Source organism: Colletotrichum costaricense, assembly GCF_030867565.1.
Source record: "Colletotrichum costaricense strain IMI 309622 chromosome Unknown Scaffold_1.1, whole genome shotgun sequence".
NCBI classification, from domain to species: Eukaryota; Fungi; Ascomycota; class Sordariomycetes; order Glomerellales; family Glomerellaceae; genus Colletotrichum; species Colletotrichum costaricense.
In genome coordinates, this window is record NW_026848230.1 from 2,639,546 (window position 1) to 2,662,620 (window position 23,075).

Consider the following 23,075-nt stretch of genomic DNA (forward strand, 5'->3'; position numbering starts at 1 on the left):
CTCACCGTTACAAATACTCCAACATCATGGCGCAGAAGCGATTGATGAGTGAATATCAAACCCTGCAGAAGGAGAAATGGGTTCACATTGATGTCGACGAGCGGAATGTGTTGAACTGGAAGCTTGGCCTCATGGTCGTCAACCCTGACAGCGCCTTCAACGGAGGCTACCTCAAGGTTTGTTTGATCTTCCCTCCCCCAAATACACTATAAAAGCACACGGCTCACTGAATTTTTCTTAGGCCGAAATGACGTTTCCTCGAGACTACCCATACCAGCCTCCCACCTTCCGCTTCCTCAACAAGAATATCTGCCACCCAAACATCTACACCGACGGCAAGCTCTGCATCTCCATCCTCCACACTCCCGGCGAAGACGAGCAGTCTGGCGAACAGGCCTGCGAGCGTTGGTCTCCTCTGCAGGGCGTCGAGTCGGTCTTGCGTTCTGTCCTGCTCCTTCTGGACGACCCTGAGATCAACTCTCCCGCCAACGTCGACGCAAGCGTTCTCTACCGTGACAACCGCGCCGAGTACCAGAAGAGAGCGCAAGATACGGTCGCGAAGTCCAAGAAGGACATTCCCGAGGGTGTGGTCTTCCCCACATCTGCTGATCTGGAGCCTGTGCCTCAGAAGCCCATCGACGACGACGCCTTCTGGAACGAGACGGACGACGAGGGCGACTTTGATTTGGGCGGCAGCGATAGCGACTTCGACATGGATGAGTACAACGAGGACGATGAAGACGAGGATGCGGACGACGATAAGCCTTGACTCCAACCCTCGAACATGGGAATCGACTCAGCACACACTTTTCTGCTCCAACTTGAACCTGCGACACCAAGAAATGCAAACACTTCCCGGCGGGCACTCTGACTTGGCGGCGGCGGCGGCGTTTGCGGTGGTCTTCTTTTCCATCTCTCACATTACTTGCATCTTTCTTCCTCTACACGCATGATAATGCATAGCGACGGCCCCGGGCGTTTTACCGGCTGTCAGCACGGCCTGCTTAGGCTAACACGGCGTCTTGGTTTCTTTTACGGGTTTGGCATCATTCAATGTCTGAGGAGGGCTTCTGGGAAGGGCTTCCACACAGGGATACGGGAGTTCATATTTGGTTCTGCAAAAGCAGAGAATTCAGAAGGGGGCGGGATTCAGTAGTTTGGTGGCTGATTGGCAAACCAAGCAGCCAGAACAGCGTATGAGATACCGCACTTAGACCAATCAATGATTTTACAACTGAGCAACTGCAGAGTGCGCCACTGTGGGAAAATTTAGCAAAGCTCGATTATCTGAGAAAGTATACCGTACCTTTTGCGGGTAATAAGCAGACTTTCCCTGACGTTCTCGGCCAGTCTATCGCACCTTTACGTACCTACTCCGGTCACTTTCCATATGCCGCTTGTCGGTCCAACATTCGCGACGACTGGGCCGGCAGTGGCCGTAAACGTGCACGCCGTTCCGATCCTTCAGCGCCGTAAGGGGCTTAAAGTGTAAATTTGCCCCGCTGACACCATCAGCATCCATGAGGGTTTTCAATGACCTTGTCTTACCTAACTTTTTACGAAGTAGATGGGTAACATCAGGAAGAAAGACCTATTGCCGACTATTCTCCTTTCTCTAAGTAGTTGAGCCTAGAGCTCGATCTACATGTTTGCTTAATTGTGTCCCAAAGGCTAGGTGCCTATGAGGGTAAAGAGTGATGGTGACGGCAGATGGTGGGGAAGTGTCTTTGTGCCGCTGCTACTCCGTACCTTGGGACGCACTGTCCACCAGAGCAATCGGCAGGACAGACAGCTCATGGGGCCTTCTCAGCACAGGTCTACGTACTTGCATCCGATGCCACTTCCACGTCCCTTAGGTACCATACCGAACGTGAGGTGTCCTGACCCCATCTGACGACAAGACGAACGGGGTGGAATTGCGAGTCCGCTGGCACTGCTTTCTCCCGTACTGTTACTGAGTGCTGCCTTCCGACCTTTCTTCCGCACCCTTACGGGCAGCATCACGCCTAGACCGGGTCGCCTCTACAGCACGTCGGGTCCTTTCCGTTTGGCACTACCCACACCTCCGAGCCTCTCTCTGGCAAAGCTACATGCGCCAGGTCACCTACGACTCCAGCCCGTCTTTCTCGATAGCCATGCGCAACTACCCTCGACCCTTCCACCACCGTCGCTTTTAATCGAACCATTCGCAACGAATCGATTCGACAACAATATTCTTGTCTGAGAGGGTGGCTCTACAACATGGCGCCTGAACCCACGCCTGAGGATGTGGACAACTTCCTTGAGTTCTCGGGCCTTGACCCCGCCAGAGACCGTAATATCGTCATTACGGCACTCAAGGTGAGATGACGGCGGCTGTTGGGCAAGCGCGGTGCTCGTCCTACTGCACAGAAGGGCTGACGTGGAGTACAGAGCAACAGCAATCGGGATGAGCTTGCGTCAGAGGTCTTGATAGATGGAGTCGACGTGGTATGTCGTGCCCTGGTCAAAGAGCGCTTCATCGCAGCTAACAGGGCTCCCAGTTCCGGAGGAAATACACATGGGACGACACAGCATTCGGAGCCAGTCGTGACGGGGAGCCGAACCACACGGGTATAGGTGCGTCTGGTCCTGCGCTCCAGCAGCTGGAGATATCGTGTTGCTGACTCTTGCTGGCCAGCTTTCAACATCGAGGCCCCCGACAATGCCGTCATACAAGGCGTTACGCCTCCACCCGACAACGGCTTCTACGGGCCTTCAGCAGGTGCCCCCTCACGACCTCCATCGAGAACAAACAACCGATCGCCGCTTGGTAGGATGATTGACTGGACGACCGGGGACCTTTCCGGTACTGCCTTCCCTGTTGTGTGGGGCTTTGGCTGACCATGGACATTAGGAGCTCCCAGTACTGCTGCGCAAGAAGAGGACGATTACAACAGGGCCATTCGAGACTCCCAGCGGGATGCAGACTACATACCTCAGGAAGCCGGCGTCACGGGCGGAAGCGCCGGCGCCCCACACTTTGGACCTGCCAACAGGTCTGACTACGACTCGAATAGCTGGGCTATGGTGACGACGGCAACGAGCTCGTACCAAACGACAGTCGATGACGACCCCGCCCCTTCTGCGAGGAAGCGAGAAGATGACGCCCCGGCGTTCCTTGTGCAGAGAACCACGGCACGTACATCTAAGCACCATCTGGATTCCGTGTTGACAATTCTGCATGAGATTCCGCTTGCACGCAATATCTTACTGCAGGGTGGTGAACAAGCTGCCAGCTATGGCCACAACAGCGAATGGTGGAAAGGTCAACCGATATACGCCCCTCACGTCCTGGCCGCCATGAACCAAGGCGACCTCCAGTGGGCTGACGACACGAAGCCGGACTTTCATGAGGAGATTCATCGTCTAATGGCTTTTTTGGACCTGACTGAGAGAAGCTACGGTTCTGTCGATTCCATGGCTGATCTGGTTCCCAAAACCAACTTCGCTACCGAAAGACAGTTCTTTGACACGCTCGTCGAGAAGACCGACGCCGATGTCATCAAACCCCTGACGCACCTAGCATGCCCCATGTCTACAGATACCTTGGAGAGGACTCAGGACCCACACAGATTTGCTTTTTTGAACTTTGAGTTGACGAAGAGTCAATATGAAAAGACGACGTCTCTGTACGAAGCTTGGAACTGGATCGTGTGGCACGATGTCATGACGTGGCTGGAGCTCAATGCGGATACCGGAATGGTTGTTCTCGACGACATGGGCGAGGTCATGACAGTTGTTATCGATGGCGATGGCACGCCCGATAAGCTTGACATTCCCGAAGTGTGGTATCCAGAGCGCTATCTAGAGAGCCGGAAGGAAGAGGCAAAGGTCTGCCAGGAACACCTTGCGTGGGTGCATAGAATGCTCTACGAGGCCGAATCCAAGGAGTTCGAGCTCACTAAGTGGATTGATCCGAAGACCGACAAGGTCCACAACAAAGAGGAAATGCTGGAGAAGACAATCAAGGAGTATGAGAGCCACGTCAACTATCTGGACGGCCTGGGACGGTTCAGAGAGCTGCGAAAGTCAGACGACGATGAGCAAGGTACCCTTCGTCTAGAAGACGTGCCGTGTGTCTTGTCTGAAGGCGAGGAGGAGCTTTTCAAGGGCTCGCAAAAGGTGCTCCAGAGATGCAAGTGGCAGCTTGCTCAAGTCAGAGAAAAGCAACAGAGTACGTCGAGCTCAATTTTTACCATATGTTTATCGGCCACTAATAATGGAAGCAGAACTCAAGTGGGAACGTGAGAGGCTTGAGGAAAGGAAGCAGTATCTCAACACTATACTGACTGACCCCGACAAGCCAGGCTTGAGCAAGCCGTTCACTGGCAAGAAGTACCTCTTGAGGGGAATAGCAACGCAGCAAAACGTGACATATGTCTGCAAGCGAGCCGAGCCGACCCTCATTGACATTGATGAGACGCCGACTTTAGTAGATCAGTGGTGGCGGCTGTCTTATAGTGCGAAACAATACGCAAAGGCCGAGGTACGCGAAGCTGCAGCGTGTTTCTCTTCGGGACTCACTTGGATGCTGACTTATTACAGAAATACACCTTCCAACAGGTGGTTGACGCAATCTACTTTGAGACTAAGAACCCGTTGCTCGTGTATGCTACAGAAGACGCAATCAATACGCCTGTGTCACCGCTTTCAGACGCCCTATTACGGTTCGCAAAGGCCGAGAACAAGATTTTCAGGCAAGAATTGAACCAGGAAACCACGGAGGAAGTGGCCAACTTGAGAAACACAAACATGTCGCCAATTTCGCCGTCCAAGAGGAAATACCGGTCAGGCAGCGTCGATTCTATGGCAACCAACCGAGCTTCATTGGGCAACAGCGATACAAACTCGCGCGCCGGGGACTTTGAGACGGATCCATTCGGCGACGGAGACGGCACCATGGACACGGAAATGACCGATCTGTCGACCAGGCAAAGTACTACAGAGACACAAAACTCGAGTCTAGCCCAGGTCATGTACTCTAGTGAGACGCAAGATAAGGCACGAGGAGGTTACGACATCAACGGGCCAGGCATGGGACAGGACGGCCTTTCGACCAGTGCTCCCACGGACGACGTCACAGAGATTAGTCGTACAGTGACGCCAGACGTAGACGTGGAAGAGCCAGCCAAGGGGCCCGAGATGCAGGAACGGAGCGGAAGCGGGGCCGGATCGCCATTCATGGCTAGACACTCGATTTATGGAACGGCACACGACCCCAGAGATGAGCAAAAGACGATAAAAATGATGGATATGGAGATTCCCGATGAGCATCAGTAGCTTGGGCACTAGAGAGCATTACAGGGGGGAAGGTTTGGTCTACACAGTGAGACTTGCAAAGGCATAACGATACAGGCAAAGCCTTGAGAGGTATGCAAAGCAGCAAGCATCTTTTGCTTCTCGGAGGCTCTGCAGCACAGCACAGCGCAACACGGCATTGACATGGTATGATGATGATGTATGCAATAGGCGATGAGATTATCAATCATTGGATACCCCATTGGCTCGGTTTATTTGATGCAAGCATGCGTACCTACCTACTTTGCACCTAATTCACCAATGATCAATATTGTCATTGACGTAGGTGCCTTATCTTGTACTACGTATGTCGGATAACTGCGTAGAAGGTTCTCGAAGCTTCTTATTCAACTAGGAGAATTGAGAGACGCTACAGGGATATAGTGGCTTGAAGCGGCGCTCGAGCCACGGCATGAGCCTGACTCCGCTATTCCCGCACGGCAAGAGACCCCGCCATTTTCGTCATTGTCCATTTGCGACTGCTTCCCTGCTGCCCAAAGAGCTCCCTGGCTGATGATACTCGTCTGGAATGAAGGATATCATGAGCATAAGTACCTATCTCAGGACCCCGTTTACTAAAAGACTGGATAAGTACTATCTAGATGTAGAGGATTGTATGGATACTTTTGTGATCAGACAATCTCGAGACCAAGGGCCTGACTGGACGAGCCCCATCCAGCCTTTCTGCGCTCTTCCATCGAGGCAGTTCGAGTGAGATCACCCGATTCGACGCCCCGCCAGGTTTTGGGTCGCAAAGTCACACGGGGACGGGGGTAAAGGTGGTCGAGGCTCCCCCTCCTTCCTTCCTGCTCCCGCCAATCCCGTCCTCTTAGGCTCTCCCTTCCCACCCCCCTGCTCTTTGGGGCTGGGCTCCTCTCGAGAGAGACGGGCACCGAACCTTCCACAATCACGCCCTGTTTCTTCCATTGAAGACGGCCGGGGGTGCTTTTCTACCACTAGACGCTCTGGGCTCCCCTCGGTGACCCAGTCTTTCTTGGCTTTTTACCTTGCGCAGTAAGGACCAACTTTACCTTACGTAGAGGTACATATCACGCACCGAGACCCAGACAGTCGGCTGCATCATCCAACCATTCTCTCCAATTCTTCTTTTCTTTAAAAAACCACCAACCTTTTTTTTTTTTCTTTTGCAGTTCACTACCTACACGCACGTCGATTGACTGCGCAAGCAAAGCAACATTCAAGGATTCAGACATAAAGTCACCCAAAGTGACACACGAAAGACACAACATCAGCGAAGACAAGTGACAGTTTCGCTGCGATATCCACACTACTTTTACCCCTCCGTTTAATTGACTGGTCGACTTTTACACAACAATCACACGACAGTCTTGAACAATGGTGAAAGAAACTAAGCTGTACGATCAGCTGGGCGTCAAGCCCACGGCGACGCAAGATGAAATCAAGAAGGGTTATCGGTAAGTCACAATAGCCTTCCCTGAAACTTGTTTTTTGTCCTTTCGCCCTTTCTGCCCCTCACTTCTCTCTTACCCGTCGTTGCCCAACGGCGTGGCCCAATCGCCCTCTTTGCCTCCACACACGGCCATATCAGACCGTAGTATGCTAACCATCTCACGTACATAGGAAATCCGCACTAAAGTGGCACCCCGACAAGAACAAGGATAACCCAGACGCCGCCGAGAAGTTCAAAGAGTGCTCCCAGGCCTACGAGATCCTTTCCGATCCCGAGAAGCGCAAGACGTACGATGACTACGGTCTCGAGTTCCTGCTCCGCGGAGGCGGCGCCCCTCCTCCAGATGCCGGTGGCGCCAACCCCTTCGCTGGGGGCGGCATGCCCGGTGGCTTCGACTTTGGAGGAGGAGGCATGCCGGGCGGCGGCGGCGCACGCACGTTCCGCTTCAGCACAGGAGGGGGCGGCAACGGGTTCAACTTCAGCTCGGCGGATGACGTTTTTGCCGAGTTCATGCGCTCTGGTGCTGGCGGTATGGGCGGTGGCGGCGGCGGCGGCGCGGGCGGCATGGACGACTTTTCCGACATCTTCTCGACGTTTGGCGGTGCCGGCGGCCCGCGGGGTAGCAGATCATCGCGCATGCGCAGCAGCGGGTTCGGCGACTCGCGGGGGGCGAGGGAGGCGACGCCCGAGGTCACCACGGTGGAGCGGCCTCTCCCACTCACATTGGAGGAGCTGTTCCGTGGCGTGACGAAGAAGATGAAGATTAAGCGCAAGACCTTTGACGACACGGGCAAGAGGACGACGACTGATACGGTTCTCGAGGTGCCCATCAAGCCGGGTCTGAAGAAGGGAAGCAAGATCAAGTTCAAGGGCGTAGGCGACCAGGAAGAAGGCGGCCAGCAGGACCTACACTTTATTCTGGAAGAGGTACGTTAACAACCACATTCCCGATGCGAAAACCAGAGATATGGCAGTACTAACGAATATTACAGAAAGCTCACCCGCTATTCGTGCGCGAAGATAACGACCTGGTTCACACTGTCGAGTTGGATCTAAAGGAGGCCCTCACGGGCTGGAAGCGGACGGTGACGACGATCGACGGCAAGCAGCTGAACCTCGATAAGAACGGCCCCACACAGCCCGGCAGCTCCGATCGGTACCCTGGCCTGGGCATGCCCATTTCCAAGAAGCCTGGAACGAGGGGCGACTTTGTCATCAAGTACAATGTCAAGTTCCCCACGAGCTTAACACCGGCGCAGAAGCAGCAGTTGAAGGAGATTCTGTAAAGGGAACTCAGGAGTGAGGGATGGAGGGGCTTGCGGAGACGTTGCTAAGGCGACGCGAGTTTGCGCCGGGGGTGTTTGCACCGTAAACAAGATGATCCTTTGGTTTGGCTGGCCGGTATGCTCATCATGAATAGGAGTTTGGGGCGTGGTTGGGTTTTCTGCTTTTACAAGGCCAAGGGTTGGCCTTTTCCTTTTTGCCCCTCTACGAGCATTGCGCATTTCATGAGCAGGCAACAGGAGCTGAGTTGCTGGTGGAGAGGTGATGCCTGCGCAGAGGTACTTAGATATGAAATAATTCAAGCTTAAGACTATAGTGACACGTACTCAAGTGTCGTTGTGATATTTGTGACTACAGCCTGACTGCTGGCACCAGGAAGTGACTTTTCGTTTAGTTGATGAGCTGTGACGACCGCCACAATCGTAATGGGGAAGAGCTGTCGTGGTAGAGGGGGTGAACGGCGGACACGATGGCGCGAGAAGCCAACGTTCAGAATTTAATATTGAGCTCTGAACATTGATCCTATTCAACATCTTGCAATAGATACCACCATGTTCTCTTCAGATGGTCGGCATATTGTGACCAGGCTCCAATGACGACATTACCACGACTAGACGGCTCACTCGCGCATCTCGGGACCGAGAGGTGTCCAGCCCTCCCGTCGTCCCGATTTTGTTGTGCTGGAATTTCCCATGTGCATCCCGGCGCAGGCCGAGCGAGCTGTATCCTTGCGGCTAGTGGAGTTTGCCTCGGGAGCTACCGTCCACTTAGTTACACATCTAATAGATCTTGTGTAGGGTAAGGTAAGCATACGAAAAATTGGACACAGCAGGTGAGGTTGTTTTGTATATTTCCCGTTCCTGGAGTGCGGTTATATTGGACCGATCCCCTCTTCTATAGTATGTGTTCAAAAGTAAGTGGTATTCTAAGCCTGTAATTCGGAAGCTATCTCAATCTTATCACGATATTCAGAACGGAGAAAGAAAGGACCTCGGTGGCAAGCCTACTGAGTACGAATGCGCCTCGTCTCCCGTCGATAGTGGACAATCACTCGACGTTGATCTGTATGCTATACTGATACACTTATCTACGCGGCTATGCCAGACGGAATATTTCGCGCAAGGTTAGGTTGTAATGAAGATTCTCATAGGCCCGTCTCCCCGAGTTCCCCGACCCTACGCTCGGCAGAACTCTGTTTCGCAAGCTGGGCGCGGCGGGCTCGGGAGGTCGGGATGATGGAGGGCGGATGGTTTGTGCGGGGGGTTTGGAACGATGGGCTGATCGCGATGAAGTCTCGGCTTCCGCTACTCCAACTACAACTATTGGTGTTCAAAGAATGCAGGATTCCTCTCATATCAAAGCAAGTAAATGGCGCATCAAGCGAGATTCGGCGGTTGCGGTTCCGGAGTTTCGCCGCGGTGTTCTTCATGAGCTTTATGTACATTGGCCATGTGGTGGTGCATGTATGTATGTATGTGTATGTAAGTACTCGACCCCGCGGTGATGACGACACTTCACATGCGGGAAACGGGTGGACGACGGGATGGGGACGCCCGTGGGTTTTGGAGGGGGAGGGGTAAAAGCGTTGGTGGGGCCCCTCGTTCTAGGTAGCCAGCCTAGGTAGGCCCAGAGAGCCATCGATGCAAGTGCTGCCGGGTATTGTGAGGCCATTTTCCCGCCAGAGCTGGTTGAGGTCCGACTTACCTAACTTACTTACCGTACTTTGCGTGTTATTTTCCGCGGCTCTCATTGGACTCGTTGGGACGACGAAAATGAAAAGCCGGCTTGGAGCAAGAGGGGAGGGGGGTTAAGGAAGCGGGCGCGGGAGAAAGACGGGAGGAAAAGAGAGACCTTTGTGGTTTCCTGGGAGATGCGTGAGATACCTTAATAGAAGTCCTATTCTACCCTGATTCACTACGTAGTTCATTTCTTCGCCCTCTCCTCCTCCATTCCGAGGCTCCCAGTTCTTCAAGTCCCCAGCTGCAACTAAGGTTTCTTTCTCAATTGGTCTCGGATAATAAGCTTCGTCTACCTTATAGATAGCTTGCTTACTCCCCCTCCTCCCCTCCAGACTCAGCTCTCAGCTCCCAGCTTCATTGAACCCCGCTCTTCACGAGGCAAGCTCTCCACCTCAAACCCGGAATAGCATCCGACGAGTCTTTTGTAAATAACCGCCAACATGCCTCAAGTACGTCACGATGAGAACCCAAGTCGACCGAGTACGACCCAGCTCGAACTGACATGATCTAACCACCACCACGCAGATCACAACCCTCCTCTTCGACTGCGACAACACCCTCGTCCTCTCCGAGGAACTCGCCTTCGAGGCCTGCGCCGACCTCATCAACGAGATCTGCGCCTCCCGCAACATCGAGCAGCGCTTCACGGGCGAATCCCTCATCAAGGAGTTCGTCGGCCAAAACTTCCGCGGCATGCTCCTCGGCCTCGCCAAGTCCCACAACTTTGAGCTCCAACCCGACGAGCTCGAAAAGTACGTCACCCGCGAAGAGGACGCCGTCATCGCCAAGCTCAAAGCCGCACTCAAACCCTGCCCGGGCGTCGACGACCAGCTCGAGGCGCTGCAAAAGGCCGGCAAGCATACCCTGTCCGTCGTCTCCTCGTCCGCCAAGCGCCGCGTCTGGGCGTCCGTCGTGAAAGTCGGGCAGGACAAGTACTTCCCCGAGGACGTCGTCTTCAGCGCCGCCACGTCGCTTCCCAAGCCCACCAGCAAGCCCGACCCGGCCATCTACCTGCACGCCATGAAGACGCTCGGCAAGAAGCCCGAAGAGTGCGTCGCCATCGAGGACTCCAAGAGCGGCACGCTCAGCGGCACGCGCGCGGGGATCAAGGTGATTGGGTACGTCGGCCCCTACGCCGCCGACAAGCAGGCGGAGATGGAGAAGGTGCTGCGCGATGCCGGGGCCGTGGTCGTCATGAAGGACTGGAGCGAGTTCCCCGACATGCTGGCCAAGATTGAGAGCGGGAGCGCCTGACTAGCCGGGGTTTCTATCCCGTCGCCTTCTCTGTGAGGTTGAGGCTGCGGGCGATGTAGAGGGATCATGATGGCTTCCCTCTCCCTACCAAACCCCTTATATTTTCTTCCCATTTCTGTTTAAGTGTTCATATCGTTAGCCAGGACCGACAGCGTTCCAATTATTGGAAGCGCTTTGTCAAACTAGCCCGCTCAGGAGAGAGATGGAATCCAGGTAGACAGACTCAAGACTAGTAAAAAGAGACCTTTTCATCTTCGGTGGTCCATGAGAAAGCTGTTGACACTCTGCAATGTAGCCCGGTTCGCATTGGCCTCTGGATATGCCGTCATGATTGTCCCCAGCTTTACCCGGATCATGTCCTTGTTGAAAAACGTCGTCGAGTCCGCCACGCGAAACTTGCCGTCCCGGTCGAAGCACCAGCAGTAAATGGCCAGCGCGACGCCAATAGATAGATCCTTGCCCGTCTCGCAGGCCACGAGGACGCTGCCACTGCTGCTGCTGTCGCCCTCGGCAGCGCCCTCTACTACATCACTATGCGAGTCGAGGTACCCCGCGGTAAAGGCGCAGATATCCGGCAGCGCCTGCCGGAGGTTGCGACTCGCGACCTTGTGCTTCCCGAGGCCGACTTGCATGTACGTCGGAGATTTCACCCACGCGTCCCGCGGCGTGACGTCCTGTGTTAGCACGACTCTGCACGCACCCGCGGACACAGCATCCGTACCACCACTGCTGTCTTCCTCATCGTCCAGGGGTAAAGGACAGACGTAGATCCACGGCGCAACTCGCTTCGGCTGCACCCCTCTCGGCGCATTCCTCTTGTCCTCCGCGACGAGACGAACAACCAGTTCCGGGAGATCGGCCTCGGGACACGAGAGCAGCGCCGCGGCGTTCTCCCAAAAGACTTCGGCTGTCAGACCGAGGGCCCAGTTCTCCGTGTCGTCGCCGGCGCCTTGGATGTACCCGGCCTCGCTCATTTCCGTACCGGCGACACGGCGCGAGGAGGTGCAGCAGATGATGGGGTGGTAATCTTCGAAAACCACGTTCTTCGCAGACTCGTCATCATCGCCCGCAGACGCGGATAGCGACGGAAGCTGCGTCTCTTGCGTGACCCAAAATGGCCGCAGGGGCTTGGAGACGTGCGCACGGAGAGCTGCGAGATCGAGGTCGAGGCTCTTGAGGGAAGCGAGGAAGGACGGGAGGAGGGCAGCGATTTGGGCGTGTTCCGAGGCCGAGACGACGTTGGGCGGGGTGAAGAGGCGGAGCTCGCGCGCCGGGTCGAGGTCTGGGAAGAGGGCTGCGTTAAGGACGGCGCACCAGATTGGAATGGTTTTGCTTAGGGCGTCTGGCATTCCTGGGAGTCGTGTTAGTCTTGAGCTTCGTGGATGTGCTGATGTATGAGTCTGATGATGTGGACTTACTCTTGCCTCTGCGGGTTGAATCTACAATGATGCATCTAGATTCTCAGTCAGCTCTGCTCTTATTAGAAGCAGTTTATATCCAAAGCCTCTTCCTCTTATGAACGCACTCATGCCACCATCATCGAAGTTCAAAAACACCACCATAAAACTCACCCATCATGCTTCCCAACAAGCTCAAGCAAATGCAAATTCAACCTGCGCGTACTAAACTTCCAGGCATTCGTATGCCCATCCGTACTCTTAAAGTACGCGCTTGCCCGCTTGTCCGCAGGTCGAATATACCAGCTCCCGCAGCGCTCGTTCGCCACAAGCGGACGACCGAAACTGGCCGCGACATCCTGCACAAAGTCGGCGTCCTGCGTGATAGAGCGAAGTCGGTTCGCGATGGAGAGGTTAGAGCGCTTGAGATCCGTGAGGATGTGGGAAAAGTTGTGGTTCGCCGTCGTGGGGAAGATGAGGTCTGAGAGGGCGGGTGCTGCGGCGGCGGGGTGTGTGTTTTGCGCCATGTTTCCCGGTTGAAGCTTTGGAGGGGTAGGGCGCTCCAGGATAGAACAGGGGTGTGTTTGGATTGAAGCTATCTCATCCAAGATGAAATTGAGTGAGGTTGGAAGGGGTTGTACAAGATTGGCACTGTCTAGGGCTCGAAATGAGGCACGTCTCGGTCGTGAAATTTCCAATGTGGACGACCCTATTTTGCACTGTGCTTGCGCTTGAGTATGGCGCGAAAACAGTGTCACTCGATACTGTATGGATGCGAGGCGACTCATTCATCGCATTTCATTTGGATAACACCGATTATAAGATTGTGAGGTCATGTTTCAAGGCACTCATTCTGCAGGTTTAGCAGATGAAAGTTTGATGAGTTGATGCCAAGGGTTGAATGAGATTCAATGGGATCAGAGACATCGGAGATATTGTTAAGAGACATTGAATGAGGCTTCATTCTCATGTCCGTGCTGAATTCCAGGTGCATTCAGCCGCAAGCTAGGGATCGCTGGCATGCCTCACTCAGATGTCGTCCCAAGATGATCAAAGTTCTGTGCTGCTGCTGCCGCCACCACCGCCGCCGGCGGGCTCTCTCGGGCCGGACTTGAGAGTCGGTAACGCCGACGAGTTGAAGACGGAGAAGATGATGGAAACACCGGAATGTCGAGGATATCTCCCCGCCTTTTTTTTTTTGTTCGTCGTAAAGATGCGCCGGCAGATGTCATATTGGCAACACGCAAGCAAGCGTGGCTATGTAGGGTACAGCCAAGATGGGCGACGTAACTGTCGCTCGCTTCCTCGCTCGCTTGCTTGCTGCGCGGGTGAGATGCTTTCTCTGCACCCTAGCAATAGCTTGTGCCCGTACTGCGGCCGTGGGTGGATGGGGACCCGTCTTTACATAGCGTCGGGCGGCGAAGACTTACGCCATTATATCCACCCTACGGATACATCAGTGACTTTATTTTCCTGGCGCAAGGGCATCTGGTGCGCTCTTCCCGCTGTGCTGCTCTGGTGATCAGACCAACGGCTCTCTTGATGTGGGAGAGTAACGGACAGAGAGATTCGTCTAGCTGGAGACGGACTCGGGGTTCCCGTCTGTCAAGATCAAGGTCTTCGTTGTGGAATAGACTACATTTCCATGGGCTCTCAAGGTTCCGAGGCTCTTGAGGCCCTCTCTTCTCTCGTCTCATACGAGAGACAACAGTTGCCCTGTGACCAAACAATGCAAGGCCGATTGAACCTTGAGAGTCGCAATCCCGGCGTACGGAGCAGACGGTAGGGAGGGAAGCGCTGGGCGGCTCAGCCGTTGTGCGCGTGGACCATCCGGAATGCGGCGGCAGCGGGCTCGTGTTAGCTTCCTCATCTTGCTAGGTTCTCCGAAAATTGAAGACGGCTGATGTGTCAGTCAGTGTCAATTGTCAGTGTCGCGCGCAAATTCTGTGGCGGCTCCGCTGCGATGACAGTACCCAGTCCGTTCGCAAAAAGACGATATTCTCCAGGAGCTCTAACGGGCGGTCGTCTTGTCTCGTCTCGTCTGCCGTGGGTTGCCGTCCAAGGAATAGAGGTCCATTATCGTCTGCAGGTTGTCATCATTGATGATCGCCGTCCGGCCATTTCTCCCCCTGCTGCCGCGCATCACCCCAGACAACCGTGACAACCAGGACGTTTTAGCATGCAGCAAAAAAGCAGCAGCAAAGCAACCGCGAAGCAACGACCAATCCAACGCCAGACAACGTCAGACGAAAATCAGGGCTCGCTGGCTTCGGTAGGAGAAACAACGGCGCGTCAGCCATTGGCTTGCGCCGGTCGACGGTTGAGAAATACGAAAAGGCACCATACCATTGAAATGGTGCGTGGCTTCCTCCCCTCGGTAGGCTCTCTGTACCTTGAACGTCGTCCCTTTGGCTAGCATGCGGCGACACCAAGTACATGGACACATGGTGAACCATAGGGCCACAGGGCAAAGGGGACAGAAAAGGTAAAAAAAGAGACGGGTTCGAACTATTCGCTCGGGGAGGCGTGGCGTGCAGGGATCTATTGCTCAGCTGGTCGCACTTGAGGGACGATAATTCGCTGCCTGGGCCGCAGTGGCGCAGTGTAAACCCAGCGGTTGAGTGGCTTGGTTCAACCCAAGTTTCCGCAGTCTGCCTCATCCCAACCCGTGTGCCTGTGTGGAATCCATCCGTTCATGGAGTGTCCTTGGATCATGGGCCGTGAGTTCGCATTGGTGTCCGTCCCATTGCGCGTAGAGGTTCCGCAGCATCGGGGCTGCAAAATGACCGTAGGAGGGATCCTGGTTGAAGCCTCAAGGTTGGTATCAAGACGAGAAGATGATCACGGAGTACACTGCAGTGCAATGTGGAATGATTACATACCTCAAGGTACCTTGCCTTAACTCACAGCAAACTTCGAATTGCTAAGGTAAGGCAAGGCAGGGAAGGCAAAGACCAAAGATGACGGGAGCTTCAGGCGCGGCTTGGACCCACCCCTCTGCCAGGCGTCCACTCCACCGCCCACTGCTACAGTAAGGTAAGAGGGAACGAGTCGTTGCCCACTGAATCCACGTCTCGTCACTGCCGCAATTCGAGGCCAGCTAGGGCTGTTTCGTTTTAAAGACAAGAAAAGGCAGACGCGTCCCCCAAAAGCCACTTTGCTCCTTCTGTTTCTGATTTCCCGTCTATTACCTCCCATCTTCCTCACACTCACCTCACCTCACTCACATACCTCCAAGCTTTCTCTCACGGATAGTTTCCAGTGTTTTTGACAATCAGCGAACAGCATCTCACCTCGCCCTCGACACTCGTTCCCACAACCCGAACAACCCAAGCCAGCGAGCTACCTATCTTACTTCATTACAGCGGGTTCCCTTATCGATTGGCCCCCCAAAACCCCCCGTCCACTGGTTCCGATCCCTGGGTTGTCTCGCCAAACCCCGTTGCCGAGCCGGATTGAGTTTGATCTTTATTTAGAAGGGGAAAAAAGGCCAGGGGAGCAACAGTCGCATAGCTGACAACCTCCTCTCATCCAACATCCCCCTTTCGATCACAAACGTAGGGAAACCCTACTAGATCACCAACAAACCCGACATATTCGACGACTCGACGACAAACATGCTCGGAAACCTCGACTTTGACCCGGAATACGTCCCCGGCGTCAAGCTCGGTCTGCACATCTTCCAGTTCATTCTGTCCTTCGCCATTTGGGCATTGGAAATTGCAGTGTTTAGAGCCGATAACGCAAAAATCGTCGGCAACAATGGCTGGACTTTTGGAGTGGTAAGGCAACCTGACAGGAAAATGAGTCCTGTATTTTGGCAAGGTATGCAAATCGCTGACAGTCGCATCGCAGTGCTTCCTTTCGCTACCAGCGTGGATCTACCTGATTATGGCGCCGCGGTGGCCGAGAACGAGAAAACTGGCCAACCCCTACGCTATGGCCATCGTAGATGCATGCTTCTGCATCATCTGGCTTTCTGCCTTCGCAAGTCAGGCCGCCTACAACACGGCCAACCAGTGCGGTGACGGCTGCAAGCTCAGCAAGGCCATTGTCGGCTTGGGTGTTTTCGTGTGGTAAGTCATCAGAGAATGTGGATCGCAGCTATTCAGGCAATGATGCTAACAGCACTTTGGCAGCCTTCTCTTCGGAGGCAGCACCTTTGTCAGTCTGTACACTCTGAAGTACTACCAGTTCCACGGCAAGCTCCCCGGCTACGACAAGGAGAAGCTCGGCGGAGACAACATCGACCCCGACAAGGCCGCCTTCTCCATGGCACCCCACGACGAGGAGGCATACGCCCCCGTCCAGATGGATGACCACAACGACGACAACACAACGCTCTACGGCGGCAACGCCACCGGCAACCACGGATACGCCAACAACAGCTACAACAGTCGCTACGGCGCCGGCAGCTCGGCCTACGGCGAGGATGACGACCCGAACCGCTACGGATCCCTCCCCTCGCGCCAGAACGGTGCCATGTTCGACAGCGAGACCGAGTACCACTCTCAAACTCATCCCCAGAGGCCCACCTCCACCAGCCCCGCGGCGGCGGTACAACCGTACTCCGCCCCTGAGCCGTATGGCGCAGCGCCTGCTTACGACGACGACCGGCCGGCGCAGTTCCCTTCTGCGCCCTACGATCGCACGATGCATTAAGATGAATATCCTATTCTTTCAATGGGATAGTATTCCAGTGTGAAGGATTTGTGACGGCAGGGCCACAGCCCGAGCAAAACCTAGGCCGGTTTTGGGTTGACGAAGGCGGACGGACTGTGCTGTCCAGTGTTCACATAGATGGGCTTGGATTTTTATTTTCCGGATTACGGGGTGTTGTTGGCGTCCCATTTGTAACAAAGGTAATCGCAAAGATACCAGGCATGAAGCTCTCTCTAGGTAGACATCAAATTTGATGACATGACGATTAAAAGTCAATGATGAAAAATGATCAGCTTGCTTTCGTAGTGAACATGTGGAATATTGTGTTTTATGCCAAAAAGATTTGATCTGAAAACGCCATAACTCCTCAAAGGGGGAACACAACAGTATTTCCTCTATGGCCAGGCTCTTACCACCGACCAACATGTAATATGAACGACTCCTTTTGGAACTTTTTCTTTCCTTCCATGCCCTCCCTCTCTGTAAATGCTTTCTTCCCCTCCCCTCTACTTCCTTCCTTCCATTTTCCCCCCTTCTCATCTACACTGCGTCTCCTCTCCCGAAAAGATTTACGCCTTGCCAGTAAACCTCTTCACCCGGCGCGCGATATCGCCCTTCGTCTGCTGCATGGGGTTCAACTTGCGATCCCGCACCATGGCATCGTAATCGTCGCCGTGCTTGGCAATCAACCTCTCGAGCCATTCTTTCTCCTGCTGGCTAATGTGTCGCGGCTTCTTGATCTCGGGGAGGGCGGCTTCCTTTTCGAGGAGGCGGATGACTTCGGGTCTGCTCTCGTCGTCGATGCCACCCCATTCTTCTTCGTTCTCCTCTTCGTCGTCGGATCCTTCTTCGAGGGCGTTCAGGGGGTCGTTGAGGGGGTTGGGACGCTTATTGGCGCTGGCGTAGTGGATCTTGATGATTTTGCCGTCGGCGTCGCGCTCGACGCGGGCTTCTTCGAAGACGGCTTCTTCGGTTGTGGAGATGGCGAAGGGGTCACGCTTGGCGGCGGTGGAGGAGGAGGAGGCAGTCTTTGCTTGCTCGAGTTGGGCGAGTGTCTTTTCTGTGCCGCCTGTTGCTGATTTGAGGCGGGCTGTGAGGCCTAGGCGGCGGTAGTTTTGGGTGAGGGTTTCCTTCTTGTTCCTGGACGACAATGGGTGGTCAGCACAAATTGTGTTTCTCTCTCGGTAGTGGGATCTGGACGTAGAGGTGCGGGCAGTTCAAAGGGGCGACGAGTGTGTGTGTGTGTGTGTGTGTGTGTGTGTGTCTGCGTACCAGTTCTTTGCGATGATGTCGTTGCCGAGAGGGTTGAGGAGCTTCTTGGGCCTGTTTGTCTTGACTTTGGCGCGGCCGGAGCGGCGCTTCTTCTTTTGGAGGACGGAACCCATTGTGAGCCGATTGTCTTTTTTTTCGGAGAAGGTGAAGGAGGTGGTGGGATGCGGGATCAACAGTGCCTTGGGTAAGGTAGAATTAACGAGGTACGAGGTGGCCGGGCGCAAAGCAGTTTGGCTAGAGGTTGCTCAAGTTGCCGCTTCTCGAATTTTTTGTTAATCTTATCTTATCGGGGGAGGGGCCGCTTGGCTCGTATCGGGCTTAGCGTGGTTCGACGTGCAGGTGCTGATATATACACCGAGATTCACCGAGATCCACCGACACCTGACCGAGATTCGTCTTTCTCACCTGAATGTGATGCCTTTAGTTCCGTGCCGTACTTGAGGTATTCAAGTTCCTTGGAGTCTCTTTTTTTTCGTAGAAATTAACTTCATTATAAATTACGACAGATCCAAGGCGTTCTGGGTAGGTTGTTTGAGAGGAGGGTGAGGTCGAGTCCTCATGGATGGCTTTAATCGAATCTTCTCGCGGATATCGCCTAAGAAGCTTTAGGACTCTCTCCATTCTGAAACCTTCTCTATCATCGTATCAACATTTTTTGAGTGTTACTTTCTTTCAAATCATAGCCGTTCGTTGGGACACACTGTTTACAAGCAGTAAAAGAAACGCCGATATCTTTACAATCTGTGTTCCAGCGTTCTTGCCTCTCACGCAGCTGTCGATACCTTAAAGTAGGCAGGTAGGTGCCTTGCGCGTGGCACATCCCACCTGCGCCTTCATGTATATTCGCCCTGAACATCACAATACACCACAGATGAAGCCCATATAGGCCCCCTCAATACCATTCTCGTCACCAGCAACAGCAGGCGCTCCTCTAGGCCGGGGGGGTCAGGTCAAACTGGACTGGGTGGTGGAGTGGTTCGTTGTCAACAATTAAAATCTACGCCATTCAGCCTACTCGACAACAGGCTAAGCGCATACGAGAGTTCACGAGTTCGAATTCCAGCATAAGCACTAGATATTTCGAGTTTCCAGCATGAGCACCAAGAGATGTAGCCCCCAGTTCAGCACCGGGGGGGTGAACTCTTTTTTGGCTTCTCTTGTATCGGTTCGACCTATATCGTGGGGACTACGGCCTAGCACAGGGTTGGAGGATGAGGATCGCGGTTGCGAAAGAGTGATTAGCCCTTCGGCTAGATAGATAGACGTGCGCGGCAAGCTGTGATGATTCATCCCACGCCAACCATGGAGGAATCGACTCAGATTTGTGATGTTGTTATCCATTATTAGTTCTGACTCTTGAAGCTGGAGAATGTTTTCTCAGAAGCGATTGACTATTTGAGATGGTCGCTTGGCGCTTTTCATTGGCTGTTGTCCGACTGATAGGTCAAGCTCGTAAGGGCGGATGAGAACTTCCTGTGATGATGGATCGCACACCTTCATGTGTGAACTTACACTGTGGTTCAAATCTCTGGACATCCCATTTTCACGATCGATAAAACTCTGGCTTAAAATTTCATCGCAATCAAAGCGTAATCTCATTCATGTCATGAATTATTTTCATTCAGCGTAAAATAGCAGATGGTATATAAGCCCTTTACATATCCACAGGTCATCCACACAAGGTCGTCATCCCTTCAACACACAAAACCCCTTACACCAGCTTCCAGACACCGTCGTTGACCTCAATCTTGATCTCACGGTTCTCGTCGATACTTTTCCTGCCGGCGTGGAGGATAGCCGTGGTGGCGATGGTGTTCTTGAGGGTAGGCAAACCCTTGGCATCGAGATCCTTGGGCTTGAGCTGGCCAGAGTTGACCTGCCGGCAGCCGTCGACGAACTTCTCGAGCGAGATATAGCCGTAGCCCGTCTGGCCGTTGAAGTTTCCGTCCTCGTCGGGCGCGTAGCGCATGTAAAAGGGGTTGTACCACATGAGCTGGCCCGCCGAGTCGTCGGCGACGTCGTAGCCGCGCTTGGCCTGGTCGACGCGGATCTCGCCGTTGGCGGCGAGGTAGTGGAAGTACTGGTTCGAGTGGACGCCCGCGCGCTGGGGCGCGGTCCAGCTGGCGGTGTAGACGCCCGTGGCCTTTTTGGATGGGTCGCCCTTCTTCTCCCAGTGGACGAGGACGGAGATTGTGTCCTCGGTGGCCGGGTCGCAGCCGAGGTCGGTGGCGATGCCCTTTGACGCCGAGGCGGAGACCTTGACGGGGACGAAGCCTTGCTGGGTGACCATGGAGTCGCAAATGTCGACGTGGTGGCTGTTAAGGTAGTAAGAGATGTCCGAGTCGACGCCGGCCCAGGCCTTGAAGGTCTCGAGCTGGGACTTAGGCTGGGACATGTAGCTGTAAAAGTAGTTGAAGTCGCCGAGCTTCTGGGCCTTGAAGCGGGCGTCTGAGTAGGCCGGGTCGAAGCGCTTGTGGTGCTCGATGAAGACGTAGACGCCCTTCTTGTCGGCGGCCTCGATGAGGGCCTGGTGGTGCTCCAGGTCCTTGACGGCGGGCTTGGTCAGGAGCACGTGGATGCCACGCTCGATGGCGTAGAGGGCGATGGGATAGTGGGTGGTGTCGGGGGTAAAGATGGTGATGGCGTCGCCGGCCTTGAGGGCGTCGATGGCCGTCTTGTAGGAGTCGGGGTCCTTCTTGTCGTTGGCGGGGTATGAGTCGAAGGAGGTGTCCAGGCCGTTGTAAGCCTGGGTGATGTTCTTGTGGAGATGCTCCCCTTCACGCACAGGTCAGCATTGTCACTTTGACTATATTGGCTCGGGATAGTGGTGTTTTGCGTACTAATGGCGGGGAACTTTGTGCCGTTGACGCCAACCATGCCCAGCTGGTTGACCTTGCCTCTTCTCCTCAGGTCGAAGAGAGTCAGGCCGACGACGCCCACCTTCTTGTCCGAACCAGAAGCACCGCCACCGACGAAGCCGGTGGTGTACTCTCCGGTACCAACCTGGTGATGAGATTAGCACGTGGAACTGAGCCGAATGATTCTGAATTGGCTTACCATCAAGACGTTGAGAGGCTCCATTTTGGTCGCGTCTTTTCTTTCAATGGTTTGGAAAATGATACAGGTGAGGGGAGAGGAGAGTTTGGGAGGGAATGGAGAAGAGGAACTTCACGAGCTAGGACAGACGGCGAAAGTTACGGTCTATATAATAGAGGGGTGGGAACGTGTCAGTGGGCAAAGTAGCACAAGTAGCTCGGGCGAGACGCAGCGAGAGACAGCACGGAACAAGAGCGGCAACGGATAATAATGGGCAGGCCAAGAATATTTTTCTCTCTTTAAGATGAAGCTCGCCGTGGCATGGCGACTAAGGAGAAGCTCCCGTCTCGTCTCCGTCACGTCTCGTAGCTACTCCACGACAAAGCTGGGCCCGGAAAAATTGAGGGGCAGAGGAGGGGGGAAGACAATTGGAGGGATTTATCAGCCCCGCACTCCGCCGTGCGTCAGCTCCCCCAGCCCAGACGCTCGACTTATCCGCTCAGATAGTCTGATGGAGACAATTATAGGGAGTCTCTGGTATGATGTGCTATGATGGCTTCTCTTGGCTTGTTTTGTTAGAAAAAGCCGAGACTTTTGGGAGAGCGAACGAGTTGCATGGCGCATGCATGGTTGGTTCTTCAGCGTTCATCCAGCATCAACTTGGATCGGGAGCATATTGCGGAATCATGAGAGATTTTGCAAAGAACTTCTGACTATAGTAATGGAAATTTGTCCCTAGAGGGGAAAGAATGTAGGAGAAGAAAAAAACATGCTGCTGCTTCTGGAAACACATCCCGAGAATGACCGAAGCCACGGTGCCGTCGACGCCGGTGTTCGGAGGGTCGCACCGGCCGATTCAAGCCCAAGACGGAGGCTGCGCCGCCACGCCATCTTGCCGGATTTTCATGATTTAGCATGGGCTTCCAATGATACCAGGGCAACTCCGTAGCCAATTTTTCTTTGAAGTTTTTTCTGTGCACTGCCTTCTCATTTCAGAGAAATAACCAGAGTGAAGACATCTGGGAGTTGCAGTTTCGCGACTGAAGAGTCAGAGAAACATGGAGGGGCAGCAAAAAAAGTGGAATGAGGGGGAGGGGGAGGGGCCGTGGGAATCGCAAGTGTGGGGCAGCGTCGTGCCGTTCTTCCATTGGGGTTCAACGGGTGTGCTTGTGTACCTCACTTTGTGCTAGTAGTCGGCCTACCTAGTAACGTGTGGACTCGGCCAAGGAGAATAATGCCAATTTGTTTAAACGGGGTGATCAATTGCTGGCTGGTTAGAGCAATTAACGCCGGTTATTACCCATTGGCTGGGAAGACCATTTCGTAGAAGAATCAACCCTGTTTAGAGTATTCGTACCACAACTCAATCCCCAAACTTTTGAGAGCCGAGAGCGAGCAAGAATGATGTTGGACAATCGTCGAACTAAACGGAAGCTAAATGATTCAAGAAGCCAATATTCTCAGTTTCTGATTTTGGACTTGACGAAGTTTACCTGGATAGCCTTCGCCCGCCCGGGGACACACAACCTCAGTGCTGGTACAAGTATCTTTTTCCTGGCCCCATTCCCCGCCCCCACGCCCCATCTGCCCCGCGACAACTCGTGACATGGATGACCGCTGGTATGAAATACATGAGACAAGGTACCTTGAGTGAGTTGATATCTCAATAAACCACCAAGG

At 54.1% G+C, this 23,075-nt stretch overlaps 9 protein-coding genes across 9 annotated transcripts; 5 read left to right on the forward strand and 4 right to left on the reverse strand.

Annotated features, from left to right (window-relative positions):
- Window positions 1-26: 26 nt before the first annotated feature.
- On the forward strand, window positions 27-769 carry CCOS01_00931 (ubiquitin-conjugating enzyme; the record flags this gene model as incomplete). The annotated part of the gene is made up of 2 exons (XM_060449127.1): window positions 27-176; window positions 242-769. 2 exons carry the CDS (start codon window positions 27-29, stop codon window positions 767-769), a joined length of 678 nt encoding a protein of 225 aa, XP_060320565.1.
- Window positions 770-2,241: 1,472 nt separating this feature from the next.
- Window positions 2,242-5,301, forward strand: CCOS01_00932 (ubiquitin interaction domain-containing protein; the record flags this gene model as incomplete). Its single annotated transcript, XM_060449128.1, has 7 exons — window positions 2,242-2,340; window positions 2,413-2,469; window positions 2,523-2,598; window positions 2,660-2,791; window positions 2,876-4,195; window positions 4,251-4,507; window positions 4,567-5,301. 7 exons carry the CDS (start codon window positions 2,242-2,244, stop codon window positions 5,299-5,301), a joined length of 2,676 nt encoding a protein of 891 aa, XP_060320566.1.
- Window positions 5,302-6,675: 1,374 nt separating this feature from the next.
- On the forward strand, window positions 6,676-8,037 carry CCOS01_00933 (psi1; the record flags this gene model as incomplete). Its single annotated transcript, XM_060449129.1, has 3 exons — window positions 6,676-6,755; window positions 6,922-7,678; window positions 7,744-8,037. The coding sequence occupies 3 exons, from the start codon at window positions 6,676-6,678 to the stop codon at window positions 8,035-8,037; spliced, it is 1,131 nt and encodes a 376-aa protein (XP_060320567.1).
- Window positions 8,038-10,214: 2,177 nt separating this feature from the next.
- CCOS01_00934 (haloacid dehalogenase-like hydrolase) lies at window positions 10,215-11,028 on the forward strand (the record flags this gene model as incomplete). Its single annotated transcript, XM_060449130.1, has 2 exons — window positions 10,215-10,223; window positions 10,300-11,028. 2 exons carry the CDS (start codon window positions 10,215-10,217, stop codon window positions 11,026-11,028), a joined length of 738 nt encoding a protein of 245 aa, XP_060320568.1.
- Window positions 11,029-11,276: 248 nt separating this feature from the next.
- On the reverse strand, window positions 11,277-12,952 carry CCOS01_00935 (initiator tRNA phosphoribosyl transferase; the record flags this gene model as incomplete). Its single annotated transcript, XM_060449131.1, has 3 exons — window positions 11,277-12,379; window positions 12,447-12,481; window positions 12,600-12,952. 3 exons carry the CDS (start codon window positions 12,950-12,952, stop codon window positions 11,277-11,279), a joined length of 1,491 nt encoding a protein of 496 aa, XP_060320569.1.
- A 2,371-nt stretch (window positions 12,953-15,323) lies between these two features.
- CCOS01_00936 (uncharacterized protein) lies at window positions 15,324-15,623 on the reverse strand (the record flags this gene model as incomplete). The annotated part of the gene is made up of 1 exon (XM_060449132.1): window positions 15,324-15,623. One exon carries the CDS (start codon window positions 15,621-15,623, stop codon window positions 15,324-15,326), a length of 300 nt encoding a protein of 99 aa, XP_060320570.1.
- A 419-nt stretch (window positions 15,624-16,042) lies between these two features.
- Window positions 16,043-17,087, forward strand: CCOS01_00937 (uncharacterized protein; the record flags this gene model as incomplete). Its single annotated transcript, XM_060449133.1, has 3 exons — window positions 16,043-16,207; window positions 16,281-16,501; window positions 16,565-17,087. The coding sequence occupies 3 exons, from the start codon at window positions 16,043-16,045 to the stop codon at window positions 17,085-17,087; spliced, it is 909 nt and encodes a 302-aa protein (XP_060320571.1).
- A 569-nt stretch (window positions 17,088-17,656) lies between these two features.
- CCOS01_00938 (ribosome biogenesis protein Nop16) lies at window positions 17,657-18,472 on the reverse strand (the record flags this gene model as incomplete). The annotated part of the gene is made up of 2 exons (XM_060449134.1): window positions 17,657-18,227; window positions 18,360-18,472. 2 exons carry the CDS (start codon window positions 18,470-18,472, stop codon window positions 17,657-17,659), a joined length of 684 nt encoding a protein of 227 aa, XP_060320572.1.
- A 1,598-nt stretch (window positions 18,473-20,070) lies between these two features.
- CCOS01_00939 (oxidoreductase family protein) lies at window positions 20,071-21,440 on the reverse strand (the record flags this gene model as incomplete). Its single annotated transcript, XM_060449135.1, has 3 exons — window positions 20,071-21,134; window positions 21,200-21,362; window positions 21,417-21,440. 3 exons carry the CDS (start codon window positions 21,438-21,440, stop codon window positions 20,071-20,073), a joined length of 1,251 nt encoding a protein of 416 aa, XP_060320573.1.
- Between the last annotated feature and the right edge of the window lie 1,635 nt (window positions 21,441-23,075).